The 19,102-nt window shown below is 38.4% G+C and overlaps 1 protein-coding gene and 1 pseudogene across 1 annotated transcript; both read left to right on the forward strand.

The window, feature by feature from the left end:
• Window positions 1-706: 706 nt before the first annotated feature.
• Window positions 707-1,679, forward strand: LOC138810328 (olfactory receptor 11H7-like; annotated as a pseudogene).
• Window positions 1,680-8,380: 6,701 nt separating this feature from the next.
• Window positions 8,381-12,527, forward strand: LOC138811028 (olfactory receptor 11H6). Its single transcript, XM_069998939.1, has 2 exons — window positions 8,381-8,405; window positions 11,581-12,527. The coding sequence occupies exons 1-2, from the start codon at window positions 8,381-8,383 to the stop codon at window positions 12,525-12,527; spliced, it is 972 nt and encodes a 323-aa protein (XP_069855040.1).
• The last annotated feature ends 6,575 nt before the right edge of the window (window positions 12,528-19,102 follow it).

A 19,102-nucleotide genomic window follows, 5' to 3' on the forward strand; every position in this document is an offset into this window, starting at 1 on the left:
TTTATTTGGAGAAAAGGCATATAATTTTTTTACTATTTTATTTTTATTTTTATTGTTGTTATAAGAGTGATATACAGAATGGTTACAGTTATGTAAGTCAGGAACTGAGGAAATTGTCGCCTTTTCTCTCTCTCCCTCCCAGTTTTTCCCTCCCATCCCGAACCACAAGTCTTATAGTTCATTTTCAACATAGTTACATATGATTTGGAAGTTTTTTATTTTGTTTTTATTTTCAAGGTAATGTACAGAGGGGTTACAGTTACATAACTTACATAAATAAAGTAATAAATACATTTCTTGTCAAACTTGTTACCTCTTCCCTCATTTTTCTTCTACTTTCCCTCCCTCCATCACCCCCTAAATTGTACAAATCATTTCCAACATATTTTCTTGTGAATATCGTTGTTTCAAATGTTCAACAGGAAGTACCCTTAAAATGGACTATTCAATGCATGGGCAGGGACAGAAGGGGGAACCTAAGGGAAAGCAAAGGAAGGGGTTACATTGCCCAGAATAAATTATACTCATTACCTGACTTATAAAATGGCAACCCCCCTGTACACACCTCAATAATAACAATAAAATTATATTTCTTAAATTACCTTTAGTCATGTTTAGTTACATTATATTTTTGAGTTTATTGATTCCTGATCACTAACCTTTTTAAATATTAAGATACTGAGTTTATGTCTTTACAGTTCTGAGATTCATGAATCATTCAGAGACAAGCTTTGTGACAGAATTTATCTTCCTCAGCCTCCCTGGTAATCAAGAGGCACAAAATTTACTATTCTCAATATTCTTTGGCATCTACATGTTTACCACCATAGGAAATAGCACCATTGTCTGTGCAGTAAGACTGGACAAGAGGCTCCATACTCCAATGTATACTCTCCTAGAGAACTTTGCTTTCCTTGAAATCTGGTATATCACCTCCACTGTACCCAGTATACTAGTCAACTTCCTCTCAGAGACATAAACCATCTCTTTTGTTGGCTATATCCTCCAGTTCTACTTTTTTACATCTCTGGGTACAACTGAATCATATTTCCTATGCGTTATGGCTTACGACAGACCGATACCTAGCTATTTGCAGCCCTCTGCATTACCCAACCATCATGACTCCACAACTCTGATACATCTTAATATCTCTTTGCTGAGTATTTGGGTTCTTGAGTTACTCTATCTCAGCTGTACAACTCTCACAAGTGGCTTTCTTTTGGCCCCACATCATTGACCATTTTTTGTATGACGTGGACCAACTTTTGGCTCTGTCTTGTGTCCCAGCTCCTATTACAGGGATGGTTTTCTATATCCTGAGCTCCCTCATTATTCTCACTCTTCTCTACATACTAGGCTCCTATACTCTTTTACTGATAGTTGTGTTAAAAGTCCAGTCCACAGCTGGCCAGAGAAAAGCCTTTTCTACCTGTGGATTGCACCTGACAGTGGTGTGTTTGTTCTTTGGATCCTTCTTGGTAATATATGTAAGCCCCATAGCTGATAACCCAATTACAATACGAAAGATTATGACTTTGTTTTATTCTGTGGTAACTCCCTTCTTAAATCCCCTGATCTATAGTTTATAGAACAAGAACATGAAGGCATCATTGAAGAAAGTCCTAAGGAAGAGCAAGCATAGAACTATTTGTGTGAAACCAAGCAAGCTCACTCCCTAGACATGAAACTTTGGTTTCCTGCTACTGTATCTTAATATACCATTTAAAGAAGAGATCTTCTCAGTAGAGTCTCTATTGTATTGTTGCACAACTAACCTGACAGAGCTAGACCACAGTTGATTGATACCATGCTCCTAAATGTAACAAATATGTTTTCAACTTCTGCCACTCCAATTATGCTATCTGCAGCCATTCTACCTGCATCTTTTTAAAATATATTTTAGTTTTGACCATAGGGAAATTGAAGTGGAAAGTAGAAGGGCAGTAATCTAAGATGAATCATTAATGGCATTTGGCATTTTTAAAGGATTTAAATCTTAAGATTGTTCAGGTGGTAATATAAATGGGAGAGAATGATGAAAGTGGTGACATTAATCAAAGTGCACTGTATTCATAAACTGACATTGAATTGAAACTCCTGGTACAACTAAAGATAATTTAAAATCAATTAAATTTAAAAATATAAAGGTGCTCCAATATTTTGAAAACTGAGTAAGGAATCATTTTTTATTTTTTATAAATTTAATTTTGTCAAGGTGAAGTATAGAGAGGTTACAGTTACATTAAGGAATCAATTTAAATGACTAAAGGATACAATAGAGACCTCAGGGCCTGGGGCATACTAGACAAACATACTACTGTTGAGCTAAATCACCAGCCCCAATATAGATATTATTCATTAGGCTGCAATGAACATGCAAGTACAGACATCTCCTATTTTTGAGAGACTTCCATGTCAACTTCTGTCATGAAAGTACTTACATAACCAGTACAACATACAGTGACTCCTTTTCCTTAACACTCTTGCCAAACCCTTGTGTTTATATTTGACCTTTTGATAACAGTTATTCTTACCAAATGGCATTTTGATTTTAATAATTATTAATTTTGAGCAATTTTTGTGTACACAACTAACTTGTATATACAAGTTAGTTGTATGTCTTCTTTTGAGAAATTGTTTGTCATGTCCCTTGTCCATTGTAAATGCATTATTCATACATTGTGTTCCACTGAGGTATTTATGTTCCAATAGAGTTCTCTACTTCCATCAAAAAGAATGACATTGATCCATTCATAAGGAAATGAAAACACCTGGAAAAAATATATTAAAGCAAGTCAGGCCCAAAGGAAAGTAGGCTGCATGGTTTCCCTCATTTATAATAACTAGACTATGTCTATGATATCTTTAACAGGGGATCACAATAGCCCAATTGCTAAATGTACAGAACCACATAAAATGACTATCAAAATGAACTCCAAGAATTGGAAACAAGGGGTTCTTCTTATGTCCTGTATGCAGTTATTTCTTTTTTTTTTTTTTAGTTTTCTGTACCCTTTGTCTTGTATATAAGTTTATCTGATCTGTGGAAGGGAAAGCAAATCACAGAAACAGCAGGACAAAGGATGAATGCAACAATGATACTCACTAGACACTAGGTTGGAAATGAACTATACAACTTGAGGGGGAGAAATATAATAATTACCTTACTTATATAAGTATAACCCCCCTGTTCATCACCTTTACAATAAAACTATAAAAAGAAGAAATTAAAAAGAAATATTTGTGATATATATCACATGTATATTGGATATTTTAAATATATATAGGTTATATATATTGGATATTAGTCTTTTGTGTGTGTGCCAATATTGGGGCTTGAGCTCAAGGTCAGGACACTGTCCTTTAGCTTCTTTGTTCAAGGATTGTACTCTACCAGACCTCCATTTCTGACTTCTTTTGGCAGTTTATTAGAGATAAGAGTCTTATGGACTTCCCTGCCTAAACTGCCTTCGAACCTCAGATCTTAGCCTCCTAAATAGCTAGGATTACAGATATATGCTACTAGCACTCAACCATTTTGGATATTAATCTTTATCCATGTATGGCTTGTAAATGTTTTCAATTTATAGATTGGATTGTCCCTCTTACTGTTCCCATTGCTGTCTTTGCTTTTGTTGCCTGAGCTTTAGAGATAAGGTGTGTGTGTGTGTGTGTGTGTGTGTGTGTGTGTGTGTGTGTGTGTGCGTGTGTGTGTGCGTGCGCACGCACGCACGCACGCGTGCATTCGCTGCTATTGAACTCATGCCTCACATTCTTTCTTGGCTTTTTCTACTCAAGGCTGGTACTCTGGTACTCTACTACTTGACCCACAGCACTACTTCCAGATTTTTGGTAGTTAGTTGGGGATAGGAGTCTCACAGACTTTTCTACCAAGCAGACTTCAAACTTCAATTCTCAGATCTCAGCCTCCTGAACAGATGGACTATGTGTGTGAGTCATGAACACCCTCCAGAGGTTAATTTTAAGAGCTCATTGTCCAGGCCATATCAAGTTTTCTCCTGCATTTTTCTAGTGGCTTACAGTTTGGGATTTTTGTTTGTCTGTTTGTTGTTGACAAAGTCTCTCTATGTAGCCGACTGGCCTAGATCCTCCTGCCTCAGTCTCCCACAAGCTGGAGTTAAAGGTATATACCACCACATCCAGCTATAGTTTGAGGTTTTATATTAGTCTTTAATCCATTTTTTGTTAATTTTTTTTTTTGGGTCCGGTCATGGGGCCTGAACTCTGGGTCTGGGCGCTGTCCCTCAGCTCTTCAGCTCAAGGCTAGCGCTCTACCACTTGAGCCATAGTGCCACTTCCGGCTTTTTTCTTTTTGCTTATGTGGTGCTGGGGAATCGAACCCAGGGCCTCAGGCATGCAAGGCAAGCGCTCTACCACTGAGCCACCTTCCCAGCCCCCATTTTTTGTTAATTTTTACATGAATGATAGCAAGTATCTAGTTTCATTCTGTTTATGGATCTCCAGTTTTACCAATACAATACCACTTATTGAAGAATCTGTCCTTTTTCCCAAGGGATACCTTTACCATCTTTATGGAAAATCAATTTCCTGCACATATGCTGGCTCATTTGTGAACTTTTTAGTTTATTTCACTGGCCAATTGGTCTGTTCTCGTGCCAGTACCATCCTCGTTAACTGCAATCATTTTGTACTATTGTATGAAATCAGGTAGTATGGTGCTTCAGTCTTTTTTTTTTTTTTTTGCCCATATTTGCTTTGGCTCTTCTTATTTTTGCACATACATTTTTTGATTATTTTTTCTACTTTTATGGAAAAAGACATTGAATTTTTTAATAATACTAAAATAATATGCCTTATGGAGTAATGAATGCTATTTTAATACATATATACACTGCCCAATTTTCAAATTAGGACAAATACAGCTATATCATCAAATATTTATCATTTCTTTGTGATTGAAACATTTGAAATCCCTTCTTTTACCTTTAAATATACACGGTACATTACGTTTTATCTATTGTCACCTTTCTGTGCAGTAGAGCTCCTGAACTTCTCTCTCTTATCTAACTATAACTTAGTAGCAGTTAATCAACCTTTCATTTTTTCCTTGGACTAAAACTCCACAGACTCTGGTAACTACCATTTTAGTCTCTACTTTGATCAACTAACTAGATAATAAGTTCATATGATTCTACATATGAACTAGATCATCAAGTACTTGGCCTTTGATGCCCACATTTCACTTAGCATAATGACTTCCAGTTCTTTCCATGTTGCCACAAATGATTTTCATGAGTAGACAGCATTCATGGATTTTTGTCTGTTTCATGAATAGACAGTGTATACACACCAAAATGTCTTTATTATTTTATTAGTTAACAGAAACTTAGGTTGTTCTCACTTCCTGACCATTGTGACAAGTACTTCAGTGTACAGCGAAAGTACAGATGTCTAGCCAGGTGCCAGTGGCTGATCTTAGTCATCCTATCTATTCAGGAGGCTGAGATCTGAAGTTCAAGGTTCAAAGTTAGCCTAAGAAGAAAGTCTGTGAAACTCTTATCTCCATTAACCAACAAAAGCTCAAGGTGAAGGTGTGGCTCAAGTGTCAGCCTTGAGTGGAAAAAGCTAAGGGACAACATCCAGGGCCTGAGTTCAAGCTCTAGTACTGGCATACACACACAAAACATGAAAATATCTCTTCAACACATTGGTGTCATTTCTTTAAATACTTATGTAATGTTTACTTACTGGATCACATAGTAGTCTTGTTTTATTTTTTTAGAAACATTCATTCTATTTTTCATAATTACTATATTAATTTATATCTCCCCACAGATTCTTCTGATCCAAAACATAGGATATCTTTCCACCTTTTTTAATAATATTTATCAATATTATGTAATCTTTGTTTTAATGCTCACTCACTTCTTTGGTGAATTATATTCCTAGGTATTTTTTGTAGCTGTAATCCTAGCTACTCAAGAGGCTGAGCTATGAAGATTGCCAATTACAACCAGTCTGGGCAGAAAAGTCCATAATTCTCTTATCTCCAATTAACCACCAAAAAGCTGGAAATGAAGCCTTGGCTGCTTGAGTGGTAAATCATTAGCCTGAGCACAAATACTTAGGGATAGCTCCTAGGCTCTGAATTCAAGCTCCAGAACACTCTCTCTCTCTCTCTCTCTCTCTCTCTCTCTCTCTCTCTCTCTCTCTCTCTCTCTCTCTCTCTCTCTCTCTCTCTCTCTCTCTCTCTCTCTCTCTCTCTCTCTCTCTCTCTCTCACACACACACACACACACACGTGTCATCTGCAGTGACAATTTGACTTCTCCAATTTGGATGTCTTTCTTTCTCTTGGTTTATTGTTCTGGATCAGTCTTCTGTCATTGTATTGACCAAAAGTTGTGAAAGTAATCGTTCTTGTCTTGCCCCAGATTTTAGATAAAAAGCTTTCAGCTTTTCCTCACTCAGTATAATGTAGCTATTGGTTTATTATAAGTGAGCTTTACATCATTGAGGTATTGCTTCACATCTTTATATTTGAACCCCAAACAAGCATGTCATCTTCATAAGCTCTTGATCTTGTTTGCTCCCATCCTGTGACTATTAAGTACTTGTCCAAAAATCCAAACACAGTAAGTACAAAGTAAATGTTTGACAGTTGCATGAATTTTTAATTTTTATAGGAGTAATTAATTTTAAAAAGCAAAAGACATGCATTTTAGAAGAATGAAACAAGCCCAATTTGATAGAACATAAAAACACACACAAAACACATGCACATACATACACCCACATTCAGACATTCAGACATGTACAAATGCACTTTAAGTACATTTTTCTCCTCTTCCATTAACCTCCCCATTGCCCCCAAGTAGATCAGTTCCTTCAAACAAAGATACCTTCACACAAAAAGAAAGTTTCTGTTTCCTCTCTTTGCTGTTTATCCTGCCTCCCTAGTCAACCCACTGGGGAAGACATAAACAGATACACATAGAATTAAAGACATGCACAGAGAAATAGGCACAGGGAAGGAAATAAGGACCTCCCAGCAAGCACACTGGGGAACTGGAGATCTTATTCAGGAGAGATTTGTAAGCTCTTAATAATCACTGACTTAAACACATTGAGTACTAAAGGATGCAAGTCTGAGAAGTCATGAAAAAAATCTTTTCCATCCAAGACTTCGCTTTCAGAGGACTGTCTTAGGGATGGAGTTTCTCTCACATCTTTCTCTGAGAGCTTGACACACCATCAGGTATGTGAAGAAATCTGCCGGTCTCAACCTCAATGCTCCTGCCACTCACTGCTGCTGAGAACATGAAGCCCAAAAAATCCTTTCATTCTTTCTCCCTTTGTAGGAATGGTTTATTAGGCTTGTCTCGAGACGTTTTTATAGAGTGCCTGGGATGATATGTTAACATTAAGGACTCACTCAGGAGTAACAGACTATCTACTATATAACTCACTTAAGGAAAATGCTGTTCAGATGTCTCAGATATTGGGCGCGGGGGGGGGGGGGGGGAAGGAGGGGTGTCATTAAATTCCTTTCAATAAGAAGGTAGCCTGAGTTTTGTACCACTATGTTCATAAAATTAGTCTGATGTTTTGGCTGACAGGCTATCTCTTGACAGAAGCAATTAGAAAAAGCTGATTTTTTTTTCAGAGTTGTTGACAAGTAATAAATGGTCACCTACAAGCAGAAAGAAGCAGGCTAGCAGATTCTTTCCCCCTCCCCATTCTCTGTTGTTTTCTTTAACAGTGCTGAAGATTGAACCTAGGACCTTGTGCCTGTCAGGCAAATACTGCCACTGAGCTACATCCCCAACCCCAGAAAGCATACCTTAAATAAAAAGGAACCCCCTGCTCTTGCAATTTAAAAACAGTTCTTCCCTGGGTATGCAGCTTAAATTCTCACAAGTGGTTGGAAAGAAAAGTAAGTCTGACTCCCTTATCAATTATACAGGAAGTATTTCCTAGGCTCTTTGACTTTCTTTTCTCTCTACCTTCCCATTTGTACTATATTTTTAGATGAACAGATGATAAAAGAGAGGATTTAAATTCACCAAGAGCTACTGACATATGTTCTTTGAAAGCAGAAGCAATAGAAAGGATGCCATGAAACTTGGAATTATTTGTCAATTTCATCCATATCTCTCTAACCCTGTATTCTATATGTAACTGAGATTTCACTTTAGCACAAATAACGTTAACAAGGTCTTGGACATTATGAAGTCAAATAACTATATCAAGGTGGGAGTCAAGACTTGAGAGGAGTGGTTCCAGGTCACATGAACTGGAATTGAATTTCTCTTCTTGGTGTCAAGAACTTTCTGGCTATAAATAGGGCAAGCTAATTCATGTCTTCAGTCTCTGGCTACTGTCTAGAAAAGACTAACATGTCTATTTTCTGTCCAATAAAATGTATGATAACACCTGTACTACACAAATTTGATTTATCTTAACTGGAATAAGTATCATGTTGAAGCCCACAGCATACAGATGAGTGTGTTATTATAACACACGGTTCAAGAAGCTGTCTGTTCATATGACTGTACAGATTGAGTAGCCTTCTCCATTGCTTTGACAAAGAAAAAGTTTAAAAGAAGGATTTTGTTTTTCATTATTTTAATTTTTTATCTTATTGTACCTCAGAACTTATAACTCTGTCAGAAATGCAATAAACTGTAAATAATCATTTGACAAATGACTGAATAAGTAATTAAAGTGCAACAATTTGGGGGTGTTGTCTTTTCTTTTTTTGTTCTGGGGATCAAACCCAAGATGTTGTACTTGCTCGACAAGTGCTTTGCCACTGACCTACATCCCAGCCCAAGTGCAGCAATTTATATTCCACATTCAACTTTCTCTTTTTATTGTAAATCTAATAAATTTTCCAATCAAGAAAGAAAACATAGCATGTTACATAAAGTGTACCTGAAATCATATTTCTCCTAATAATTTTAGTATGTATGAGCATTGCAATTACAACACATTGAACTAAATAATGAGTAAAACATATATTTCATAACAATCATGTTTATTATGAAGAATTTTCAGCTGGACACTGGTTGCTTGTGCCTATAATTCTAGCTACTCAGGAGGCTGAGATCTGAGGATCGTGGTTCAAAGCCAGCCTGGGCAAGAAATTCCATAAGCCTATTATCTCCAAGTAACCACTAAAATGCCAGAAGTGAAACTGTGGCTTAAGTTGTAGAGCTCTAGCCTTGAGCACAAAAGGTCAAGGACAATACCCAGGCCCTAAGTTCAAACCCCAGGATTGGCACACAAAAAAAAAGCAAAAATCAGAAAAAGAATTTTCACTATTCTAAAACTATTGTTAATATAAATAACAAAAGTTACTTTGGCATTAAGATGTTTACTGTTCTGAGTTTGCTCCAGGTTTGGTGAAGTACTAAGAAGCAGACCTCCTGGTCTCTGTAGATTGCATAAAAGGCATAAGGATGGAATTCTGTAAGTAACTTGACAGTGACTACTTTTTTTAAGTTAATATATTTGGTACAATGAATGCATGACTTTGATCAAGATGCATTGTACTCACAAACTGACAAATTGAGTTGAAACACCTTTGTACAACTCCTTAAAGATAATAAAAATGTTATATGTATTTTATTTTATAATGTATTATATATTATATTTATAATATATGTGATATATTATTTTATAGTATTTTTTAAATGAATGGAAGAAAGTCAAAAGTTTAAAATATGGACTGGGAATGTGGCTTAGTGGTAGAGTGCTTGTCTAGCATACATGAAGTCCTGGGTTTGATTCCTCAGTACCACATAAATAAAAAACTGGAAGTGGTGCTGTGGCTCAAGTGGTATACTTTGAGAAAAAAAAAACTCAGAGACAGTGCCCATTCTCTGAGTTCAAGCCTCAGCACTGGCACAAAAAAAAAAAAAAAGCAACTTTAAAATATGAATGGGGTCTTACCCAGCTATATGTCCTGAACTTTAACCAGGACATATGAATGAGCCTAGGCCAACAGCTTTAAGAAAGTTGCTAGCAAAATATCCAAGGATTTAATCTAGTCTCAATTTCTAATTCATTTAATGTCACAAAGACCTTTTTCTACTTTCTGCACATCAAAGGCAACTCTTCTTTTCATTATTTAATTGATACAAAACCAGGAAAGTCGGTGAGACTCTTATCTCCAATAAACCACTCAGAAAACCAGAAGTGGTGCTATGGCTCAAGTGGTAGAGTGTTCACCTTGAGCTGAAGAGCTAAGGAACAGTGCCCAGGCCCAGAGTTGAAGCCCCATGACCAAAAGAAAAAAGAAAGAAGAAAAGTAAGGTGATGAATGTACAAAACTATAGAACTTACAATGTACAAACTATAGAATTTAAGATTCAATTCTTAGCGAATTTAAGGCACACAGTACGTGTGTATATGTATGTGTATGACAGAGAGAGAGAGAGAGAGAGAGAGAGAGAGAGAGAGAGAGAGAGAGAGAGAGAGAATTCAAGCCAGCTCTGAGGCTTGAATTCAAGACCTAGCACAGTCCATTAGCTTTTTCACTCAAGGCTGGCACCCTACCACTTGAGCTGCAACTTATTTCTAGCATTTCGTTGGTTACTAGAGATAAGAGTCTAAACTTTCTTACCCAGGCTATCTTCAAAACACAGCTCTCAGATCTCAGTCTCCCAAGCAGGTCTGTGGTTTTATATTCTAGAGAAGGTGACAGGCAGCACATTGTCTTAGGAAACAAGTCATAACATGCAATAGAGCAGCTTAGCTGACTGGGGGAGTTAGGAGAGGGTACAGACAATCCAGGGAAAATTATGGGCTGCAAAAGAAATCATATGTAGGGAACATAACTTCTGCTTTCAGTTATTTAAGACTTCAGTATCACCATCATGGGAAATAGAATTGACTTACCTGTGTAACTTAAACAAGGTTAAATTTAGTTATTGACCTATGAAGTTCTAAGAGATAAATTTGTTTTGGTACTTTAAGAGAACCAGAGCTCCTAGGATGAGGAATGGGCTGGACTGCTCAACAAATCCAGGTGCTGGGGGAGAGGGGCTGATGGAGAGGAAACTAGGTAGACAGTTTCAAACATTTTACAGATTCCTAGATGTTCTGCACTGCCTCCCTAAGGAGGCAAAGGAGCCTGAGACTCCTACCCACAGTTTCATTCTTATCTGCTTTTACTGGCCTTTGATTTATGAAACTTTGGCTAAAGAAGCAATTGAGCAGCTCTTTTTCTTCCAGTTTATACTCAGTTTTGCTTCAAAATAAAAAAGTGTGTGTGTAGACTATTCAAGGGAAGATGATTCATCATCAATGATTCATCCATTACTGAGACTCAGAATCATAGTAGTGTTTGAAATTAAATGGCGCTTATTTCAAACCAGTCTCTAGTATATCTATGAGTTACTGGTTTAGCAAATAGATTTAAGTGAACCACTTAAATTTCTCTTTTCATAACTTCATAAAAGAGTAGGATAAAGTACACTTCCTTTTAGCTTAAAGATCGAATGAGATAATGTCAACATTTGCCAGAAAAGTATTTGCAAAATCTAAATGTTGAGAATTGTTCATTTCTTAATTCCTTCTGTTTTTCTAACAGCTTTGGGATCCCAGAACAAAACAAGACATTTTGTGAGTGAGTTTATTCTCCTGGGTTTCAGTGCTCAAAAAGAGATGCAGAGTTTTTTCTTCTCAATGATACTGATTCTCTATTTCCTGACCTTGCTGGGAAATGGGGCAATTGCATGTGCTGTGAGATGGGACAGGAGGCTTCACACACCCATGTATATAATCTTGGGAAACTTCTCCTTTTTAGAGATCTGGTATGTTTCCTCCACTGTCCCAAACATGTTGTTCAATATTCTCTCTGAGACTAAGACCATCTCCTTCTCTGGCTGTTTCCTCCAATTCTATCTATTTTTTTCCCTTGGTACAACAGAGTGTTTCTTCTTATCAATTATGGCTTATGATCGGTACCTTGCCATCTGTCGTCCACTACATTACCCTTCCATCATGACTGGAAAGTTCTGTGTAATCCTGATCTGTGTGTGCTGGGTGGGTGGATTCCTCTGCTATCCAGTCCCTATTATACTCATCTCCCAGCTTCCTTTCTGTGGACCTAACATCATTGACCACTACCTGTGTGATCCAGGCCCATTGTTTGCACTGGCCTGTGTCCCTGCTCCTTCCATTAAGCTTATATGTTACACTTTCAACTCCATGATTATCTTTGGGCCCTTCCTCTCCATCTTGGGATCATACACACTGGTTCTCAGAGCTGTGCTCCGTATTCCTTCTGGTGCTGGTCGAAAGAAAGCTTTCTCCACATGTGGGTCCCATCTAATGGTAGTGTCTCTCTTTTATGGGACCCTGATGGTGATGTATGTGAGCCCCACATCAGGAAGTCCAGCCGGAATGCACAAGATTGTCACTTTGATTTACTCAGCAGTGACTCCATTCTTAAATCCCCTTATCTACAGTCTTCGAAACAAAGACATGAAAGCTGCCCTAAAGAAAGTCCTGGGATTAACAACTAGCCCAACCTGAGACAGCTTCAACAGAGAACATAATGGATTATTTATTTTAAGAATGAAAGAAATATTTTTATTGACCAGATTAATGGAATTTACTGTGATTTTTCCTTCTAGGCATACATTTGTGAATTGGTCATGTTCATCTACCTCTCTCCTTTTAGCCCACACCCCACAACCATCCCAGTCCTTAATAATTCATCTTCTACTTTTAAGTCAAGTTTGAAAACTAATAACCTCTATTCATCAGGTAATTATTTTTTCTTTTTAATTTCCATGCATGTAAAATAGATGTAATGCTTAACCTTCTGTGTTTGGCTTACTTTGTTTTAATATAATGTCTCCAGTTTTATCCATTTTGCTGTAAATGACAGGATTTCATTCCCCTTTGAATAATGCATCATATATGAATATATGTGCTATGTATATGATATGTATGCATATGTAAAAATATATGTGTGTATATGCCATATATTTATCCATTTATACATTAACTGTCACCTACACTAATTGTATAACTTGACTATTATGAAATAGTGCCACAATAAACATGGACAAGTAGGTATCTCTTGTGTATGTTGATTCATTTACTTTTTATTTATACCCAGGTGTGGTACAGCTAGATCACATACTAAATCTATTTTTACTCCTTTGTTTATCTGTTTGGTTATTTTTTATTTTTTTCAGTACTGAGGTGTGAACTCAGGACCCTGCACTTGCTAGGAAAGCATTATACTACTGAGCCATACCTCCACCTCTACTTTTAGTTTTTGAGAAGCCTCTATACTGTAGTCTCCGATGGTGGCTGTACTAATTTGTTTTGTGAATGGATCACTTCTGAGTTTAGTTATTTATGATACCAGTGAAGAATACCTTCTGCTAAACAAGGTACTCACTCACACTTAAACAGGAGAAACTTTCATAATTCCTTAACAGTTTACATTCAGCTCACGTGATAAATGTCAATAAATATTTTAACATGCATGGCTTTACTGAATAATTACATGATGACAATATATATCAACAATAAGTATGTATATGTAATTGTATATATATGTACATATATTTTCTTTGTCAGTTGTGGGGCTTGAAATCTGGGTCTGAGCACTGTCCCTCAACTCTTCAACCCAAGGTGAGCACTCTACCACTTGAGCCACAATGCCACTTCTAGTTTTCTAGTGGTTTATTGGAGATAAGAGTCTCATGGACTTTCTTGCTGGGGGCTGGCTTTGAACTATGATCCTCAGATCTCAGCCTCCTGAGTAGCTAGTATTACCGGCACCCAGCAATATGTGTATTATTTTTATGTAACATATTTGCTAGTTTTAACTTTAGCTGACAGAAGGAACCAATTACATATATACCTGACACCTTTCCAAAGAGTGCAATTTTTCAAACTGAGAAAATCTTCTTAAAGACAATGGGCAAACAGCCACATAAATAAAACTAGCAATGGACAAAATAACGTTCCATGGTTAGAGGCTAGCTTTTACACCAAAATCAGAGTAGGCTTCACACCTATATGCTTCATACCAAGAAATAAAGTTTTTAGAAAAATCTTCCTTTTGGTCATCCAAAGCCCTCACTTAAGACTTCTCTCTTCAGTTTTCTGTCCTGTGGACTCACTGCAGAGCTTGGCTTCATGATCAGCCTCTTAGTCTACCTCAAACACATTTACTCCCAACTATTTTTTCTCATAGCACTTTTCCTCAAGTCAATATCACCACATATGACATGTGGTATCCCCAATATCACATGATATGGAATAACACATTTTTATTTCTACACTGCAGAGAACAACATGAGCCTATCAGAAGACTTTACAGGACCAAGTTTCAGTCAAAGAAAATTAGGACCAGAACAAGTACTATTTTTGTAGCCAACACCTATGCTAAAACAAGAAAATCAGCAGCTGAAAGACCAGTATATTCAAAATAAGAGCCGCACTTTAAGTTATGACCACCTCGTGATTAATTAGAAGTGCAACACAGGTTACCAGTGTGGGTGATGAAATACTTGAGTGCATTTCCCTCAAGCATGGTTAGTAACTGAGGTCAAAGGACACTTATAATTTAGAAATTTATTTTTTTTATTTCAAATGGGGGCTGGGAAGGTGGCTCAGTGGTAGAGCGCTTGCCTTGTATGCATGAGGCCCTGGGTTCAATTCCTCAGTACCACATAGCAAAAAGAAAAAAGCTGGAAGTGGCACTGTGGCTCAAGTGGTAGAGTGCTAGCCTTGAGCTGAAGCGCTGAGAGACAGCGCCCAGGCCCAGAGTTCAGGCACCACGACCAGACTCAAAAAAAAAAAAAAAAAACTTCAAATGGACGTACAAGAGAGTTATGACTGAACATGTCCATTTATGTTTCAAGTGCTTCTTTATTAGAGTCACTCCTTATATCATTGTCCTCCATCCTGTCTGTCCCTTCCTCTCAGACTCATTTCTCATTTCCCATTTCCTTTATCAGCTGTATTTGTTCTCTGTTCTCTTTTTTTTTTTTAGCTTAACTTTGATTTTTTTTTTAGTTTTTTATTGTCAAGGTGAGGTACAAAGGGGTTACAGTTATGTAAGTAAAGTAATAAGTACATTTCTTGTCAAACTTGTTACCCCCTCCCTCATTTTTCTCCTACTTTCTCTCCCCCCTCAACCCTCCCTCCTCCGCTGCAAGTTGTACAGATCATGTTCTACATACTGTCTTGTAAGTATCACTGTTGCATTGGTTCCCCCTTGACCTTTGTCTCACCATTTTTGTTATTCCCCTTCCCTTTCCTAATTCAGATGCCAGGGTACTGTTAGGTTTTTAAAAAAGAGGTGGCCAAGTAAAAACAGTGCACGTGGTATTCAGGTGAGGGGTAGGTTTATTCATCGTTCAGGCTGGCACCAGGCCATCTTGGTCCTCCATGCGGTGGGGAAAGGCCTGGGAAAGAGAGAGAAAGAGAGAGAGATGGGGAAAAGAGCTAAGAGAGAACTAGAAAAGAGAGAAAATAGCTAGAAAAGAGAAGAGCTAGATAAGAGCTAGAAAAGACTAGAGAGAGAGAGAGAGAGAGAGAGAGAGAGAGCAGAGAGCTAGGAAAGAGAAGAGAGAGGGATCTGGGCCTGGCTAGGCCTTATCCAGGGTATGGGCGGAGAAAGGTGTGGCCACATCAAATTCAGATGTGACCTCTTCTAGGCATCACGGTTGCCTAGGTAATGCAGGTACTGGGTGGAGACTTTGCTGAGAGGAGGGTGGAGTCTGCTAGCCATCCAAGAGCGGACCTTACAGGTACCAAACTCAAATCAAATACAGTGACAACAGGGGATAAACCATAGGGAGAAGAACACACAAAAGAAACAAAAACTCACATAACACATTGAAAATGACAACAATGAAAATCTTCTTGTGTCCCTATCCACTTTTTTACTCATTCACCCCAATACCACCAGCCCCACCACTTAAACTTCTTTCATCTTCCTGACATGCATTTTGTTTTTTTTTGTTTTTTTTGTTTTTTTGTTTTTGTTTTTGTTTTTTGGTCGGTCATGGGGCTTGAACTCTGGGCCTGGGCGTTGTCCCTCAGCTCTTCAGCTCAAGGCGAGCGCTCTACCACTTGAGCTACAGCGCCACTTCTGACATGCATTTTGTTAAACTGCTCATTGTTTAAAAGGCTTACTCCATAGAATTTCACTCCTGAATATACTATGCTTTACTCAACTTATATGCCTCTGTGTATGTTTACATGAGAGGTTGTATTTGGAATCTAAGATCTTTAAATGAGTGAAAAATGTGCCTTTTGTCTTTCTGTGTTTCACTCCATATATTTTCCAGATTCATCAATTTCTCTGCAAATGATATAATTTCATTCTTCCTGGTGACTGCATAAAATTATGTTGAATAGCTGAGCACTAGTGGCTCCTGTATGTTATACTAGCTATTCAGCAGGCTGAGATCTGAGAATCACAGTTTCAAGCAAGCCCTGGTAGGAAAGTCCTTGAGACTCTTATCTCCAATTAACAAAACAAAAGCCAAAAGTAGAGGTGTGGCTGAAATGATAGATCACTAGCCTTGAACAAAAAATGCTAAAGAACTGTGTGCAGGCCAAGTTCCAGCCCCAGTACCAACACTAAAAAATAAATTAAATTTTAAAAAATTTCTATTGTAAATTCTATTGTAAATCAGCCTACACTAAACAAATGGAAAGAACTGTAATCACCACCTGATGTGGAATAAATAATTTGTATTGTCAAAGCTCATAGAACTCACAAACTTTACAGATAATGATAATTTGCCTTGTGAAGGTTAAAATGTGTTTGTGACTTTGACTAAGTATCACTATTCCACAATACTGTGAAATGTGAAATTTATGTAATCACCTAATCTCCATTTAAAAAAAAAAGTAAGAGAAGCGACGGGTTAGGAGTGATGGGTGACAATGTTGCCAGACACTTGTACTCATATATGTAGGGTCCACTCCTGGATGGCTAGCAGACTCCACCCTCCTTACAGCAAAGTCTCCACCCAGTACCTGCATTACCTAGGCAACTGGGACACCTGGAAGAGGTTACATCTGCATCTGCTGAGGTCACATCTGAATTTGATGTGGCCACACCTTTCTCCACCCATACCCTAGATAAGGCCTAGCCCAGGCCCAGATGCTCTCTCTCTGCTCTTTTCTAGCTCTTTCTCAGCTCTTTCCTTCTCTTCTCTTTCCCAGCTACCTTCTCCTTCCTACCTCTCTCTTTCCCACCTTTCCCAGATACTCTCTTTTCTAGCTCTTTTCTCTCTTTTCTAGCTCTTTTCTCTCTTTTCTAGCTCTTTTCTCTCTTTTCTAGCTATTTTCTCTCTCTTTCCCAGCTCTCTCTCTTTCCCAACTCTCCCAGCTCTCTTTTCCAGGCCTTTCCCCACTGTGAGGAGGACCAAGATGGCCTGGTGCCAGCTGGAACGATGATTAAACCTACCCCTTACCTGAATACCACGTGTGTGGTGCTGTTCTTACTCGGCTACCTCTTTTTAAAAACCTAACAATATACAGTTTTGTAGAATGGGAACTTCTTTGTACAACTATTTAAAGATATAATAATAAAAAATGTAAAAAAAAATCTATTGTAAATCTAGATAGATGGATACCATATTGTTATGATCCATTCATCTGTTGTAGGGCATTTGTATGTTTCCATAACTTGGCTACTGTGAACTCTGCTGCAATAAACATGTATACGCAAGCTCTTTTTTTAAAGAGGACAATTGTAGAAGAAAATAAATTCAGCTCTTTCCCAGCTCTCTCTTCTCTTTCCCAGCTCTCTTCTCTTTCCCTGCTGTTTCCCAGCTTTCTTTCCCAGCTCTCTCTCTTTTCCAGCTCTTTCCCAGCTCTCTCTTTCCCACCTCTATTTCCCAGCTCTTTCCCAGCTCTCTCATCTCTTTTCTAGCTCTTTTCTAGCTCTTTCTCAGCTCTTTCCCACCTCTTTCCCAGGCCTTTCCAAGCCTCGTGGAGGACCAACGTGGCCTGGTGCCAGCCAGAACGATGAATAAACCTACCCCTTACCTGAATACCACGTGTGTGGTGCTGTTCTTACTCAGTTACCTCATTTTAAAAACCTAACATAAATGGTGCCATGACACGGGAAAGGCTTAAAGTCAGGATAGGTGGGATTCGTCTCTGTTTTTTTTTCCTTTTTTTTCCTTTTTCTGTTTGTTTTTTCCCTTTTTGCTCTGAGGAATATCCACAGTTCTGATGGCCTTTTGCAAACCCATCTGTCTGCTGTGGACACAGCACATCGATACCATTTCTGGCCTTCACATCCACGGCCACACCACTTCTCTACTGTGGTGAGTGAAACTACTCTCTATAGTTCTCTGTTGCTCAGTCTCTGTCCAGACATGGCAGCATGCCAGAGAGCTCCTACGGCCTTTAGCTGAAAGGCCGGTCACCTCTGAAGCCAGCCAAGGGTGCTTGGTTTTGGGGGCTTGGCCATTTCTCTCTAGAGGGCTCTGGGGGAAGTCGGGACGCCACTTCTGCCTGGTGAGCTCTCCTTCACTCCCCAGACTGACTCTCTACACATTCAATGGGTTGCTGCAAATCATGTCCAAGTGGTGAAACTCCTTTGAAATGCCTCCTGCACTCGCTGGAAAGCCTGAGCACCTCATTTTTATGCCATTCTAGATGTAGACAGTTTTTGTCACTGCAATGGGAAATGATCAGAAGTCTGTTTACTTTTAGGTTCACTTTGCTCTCTCTCTGCCAGTCATGTCCAACTTTCCCTATCTCTCCCTTTCTCTTTTCTACAACATTTTGGCTTGTGCCCTGAAGAGTGCGACGTAGGCTGGGTCCCGGAGACCCCCCTCTAGATTCCCTCTAAAACACTAGCCAATGTAGGCTTGATCTATTTGTTCTGAGTTTCTTTGCATTCTTTCAGAAATTTGCCATCTTGGCCAAATGTGGGGCTAAGGGTTTGGCCCCATCTGACCCATAACCTTCCACCAAGCTTACAACTCCATCCATCTATATTAAGGTGTCCTGCTAACAAGTTGCTCTTTTCACAGGCCCTGGCAAATGAGGCCCAACCATCTGATGTGCTTTGTTAGCAAAGATGTCTACACATTGGTGTGAAAAATTTT

The sequence above is a fragment of the Dipodomys merriami genome, unplaced genomic scaffold, assembly GCF_024711535.1.
Source record: "Dipodomys merriami isolate MVZ:Mamm:240054 unplaced genomic scaffold, mDipMer1.0.p SCAF_1, whole genome shotgun sequence".
NCBI classification, from domain to species: Eukaryota; Metazoa; Chordata; class Mammalia; order Rodentia; family Heteromyidae; genus Dipodomys; species Dipodomys merriami.

Excerpts from the sequence above, each read along its gene's own strand:
- LOC138811028 (XM_069998939.1), top strand. The coding sequence starts at position 8,381 with ATGTCTATTTTCTGTCCAATAAAAT. Across the intron at positions 8,406-11,580 it reads TATTTTCTGTCCAATAAAAT|CTTTGGGATCCCAGAACAAA; the intron begins GTATGATAACAC and ends TTTTTCTAACAG.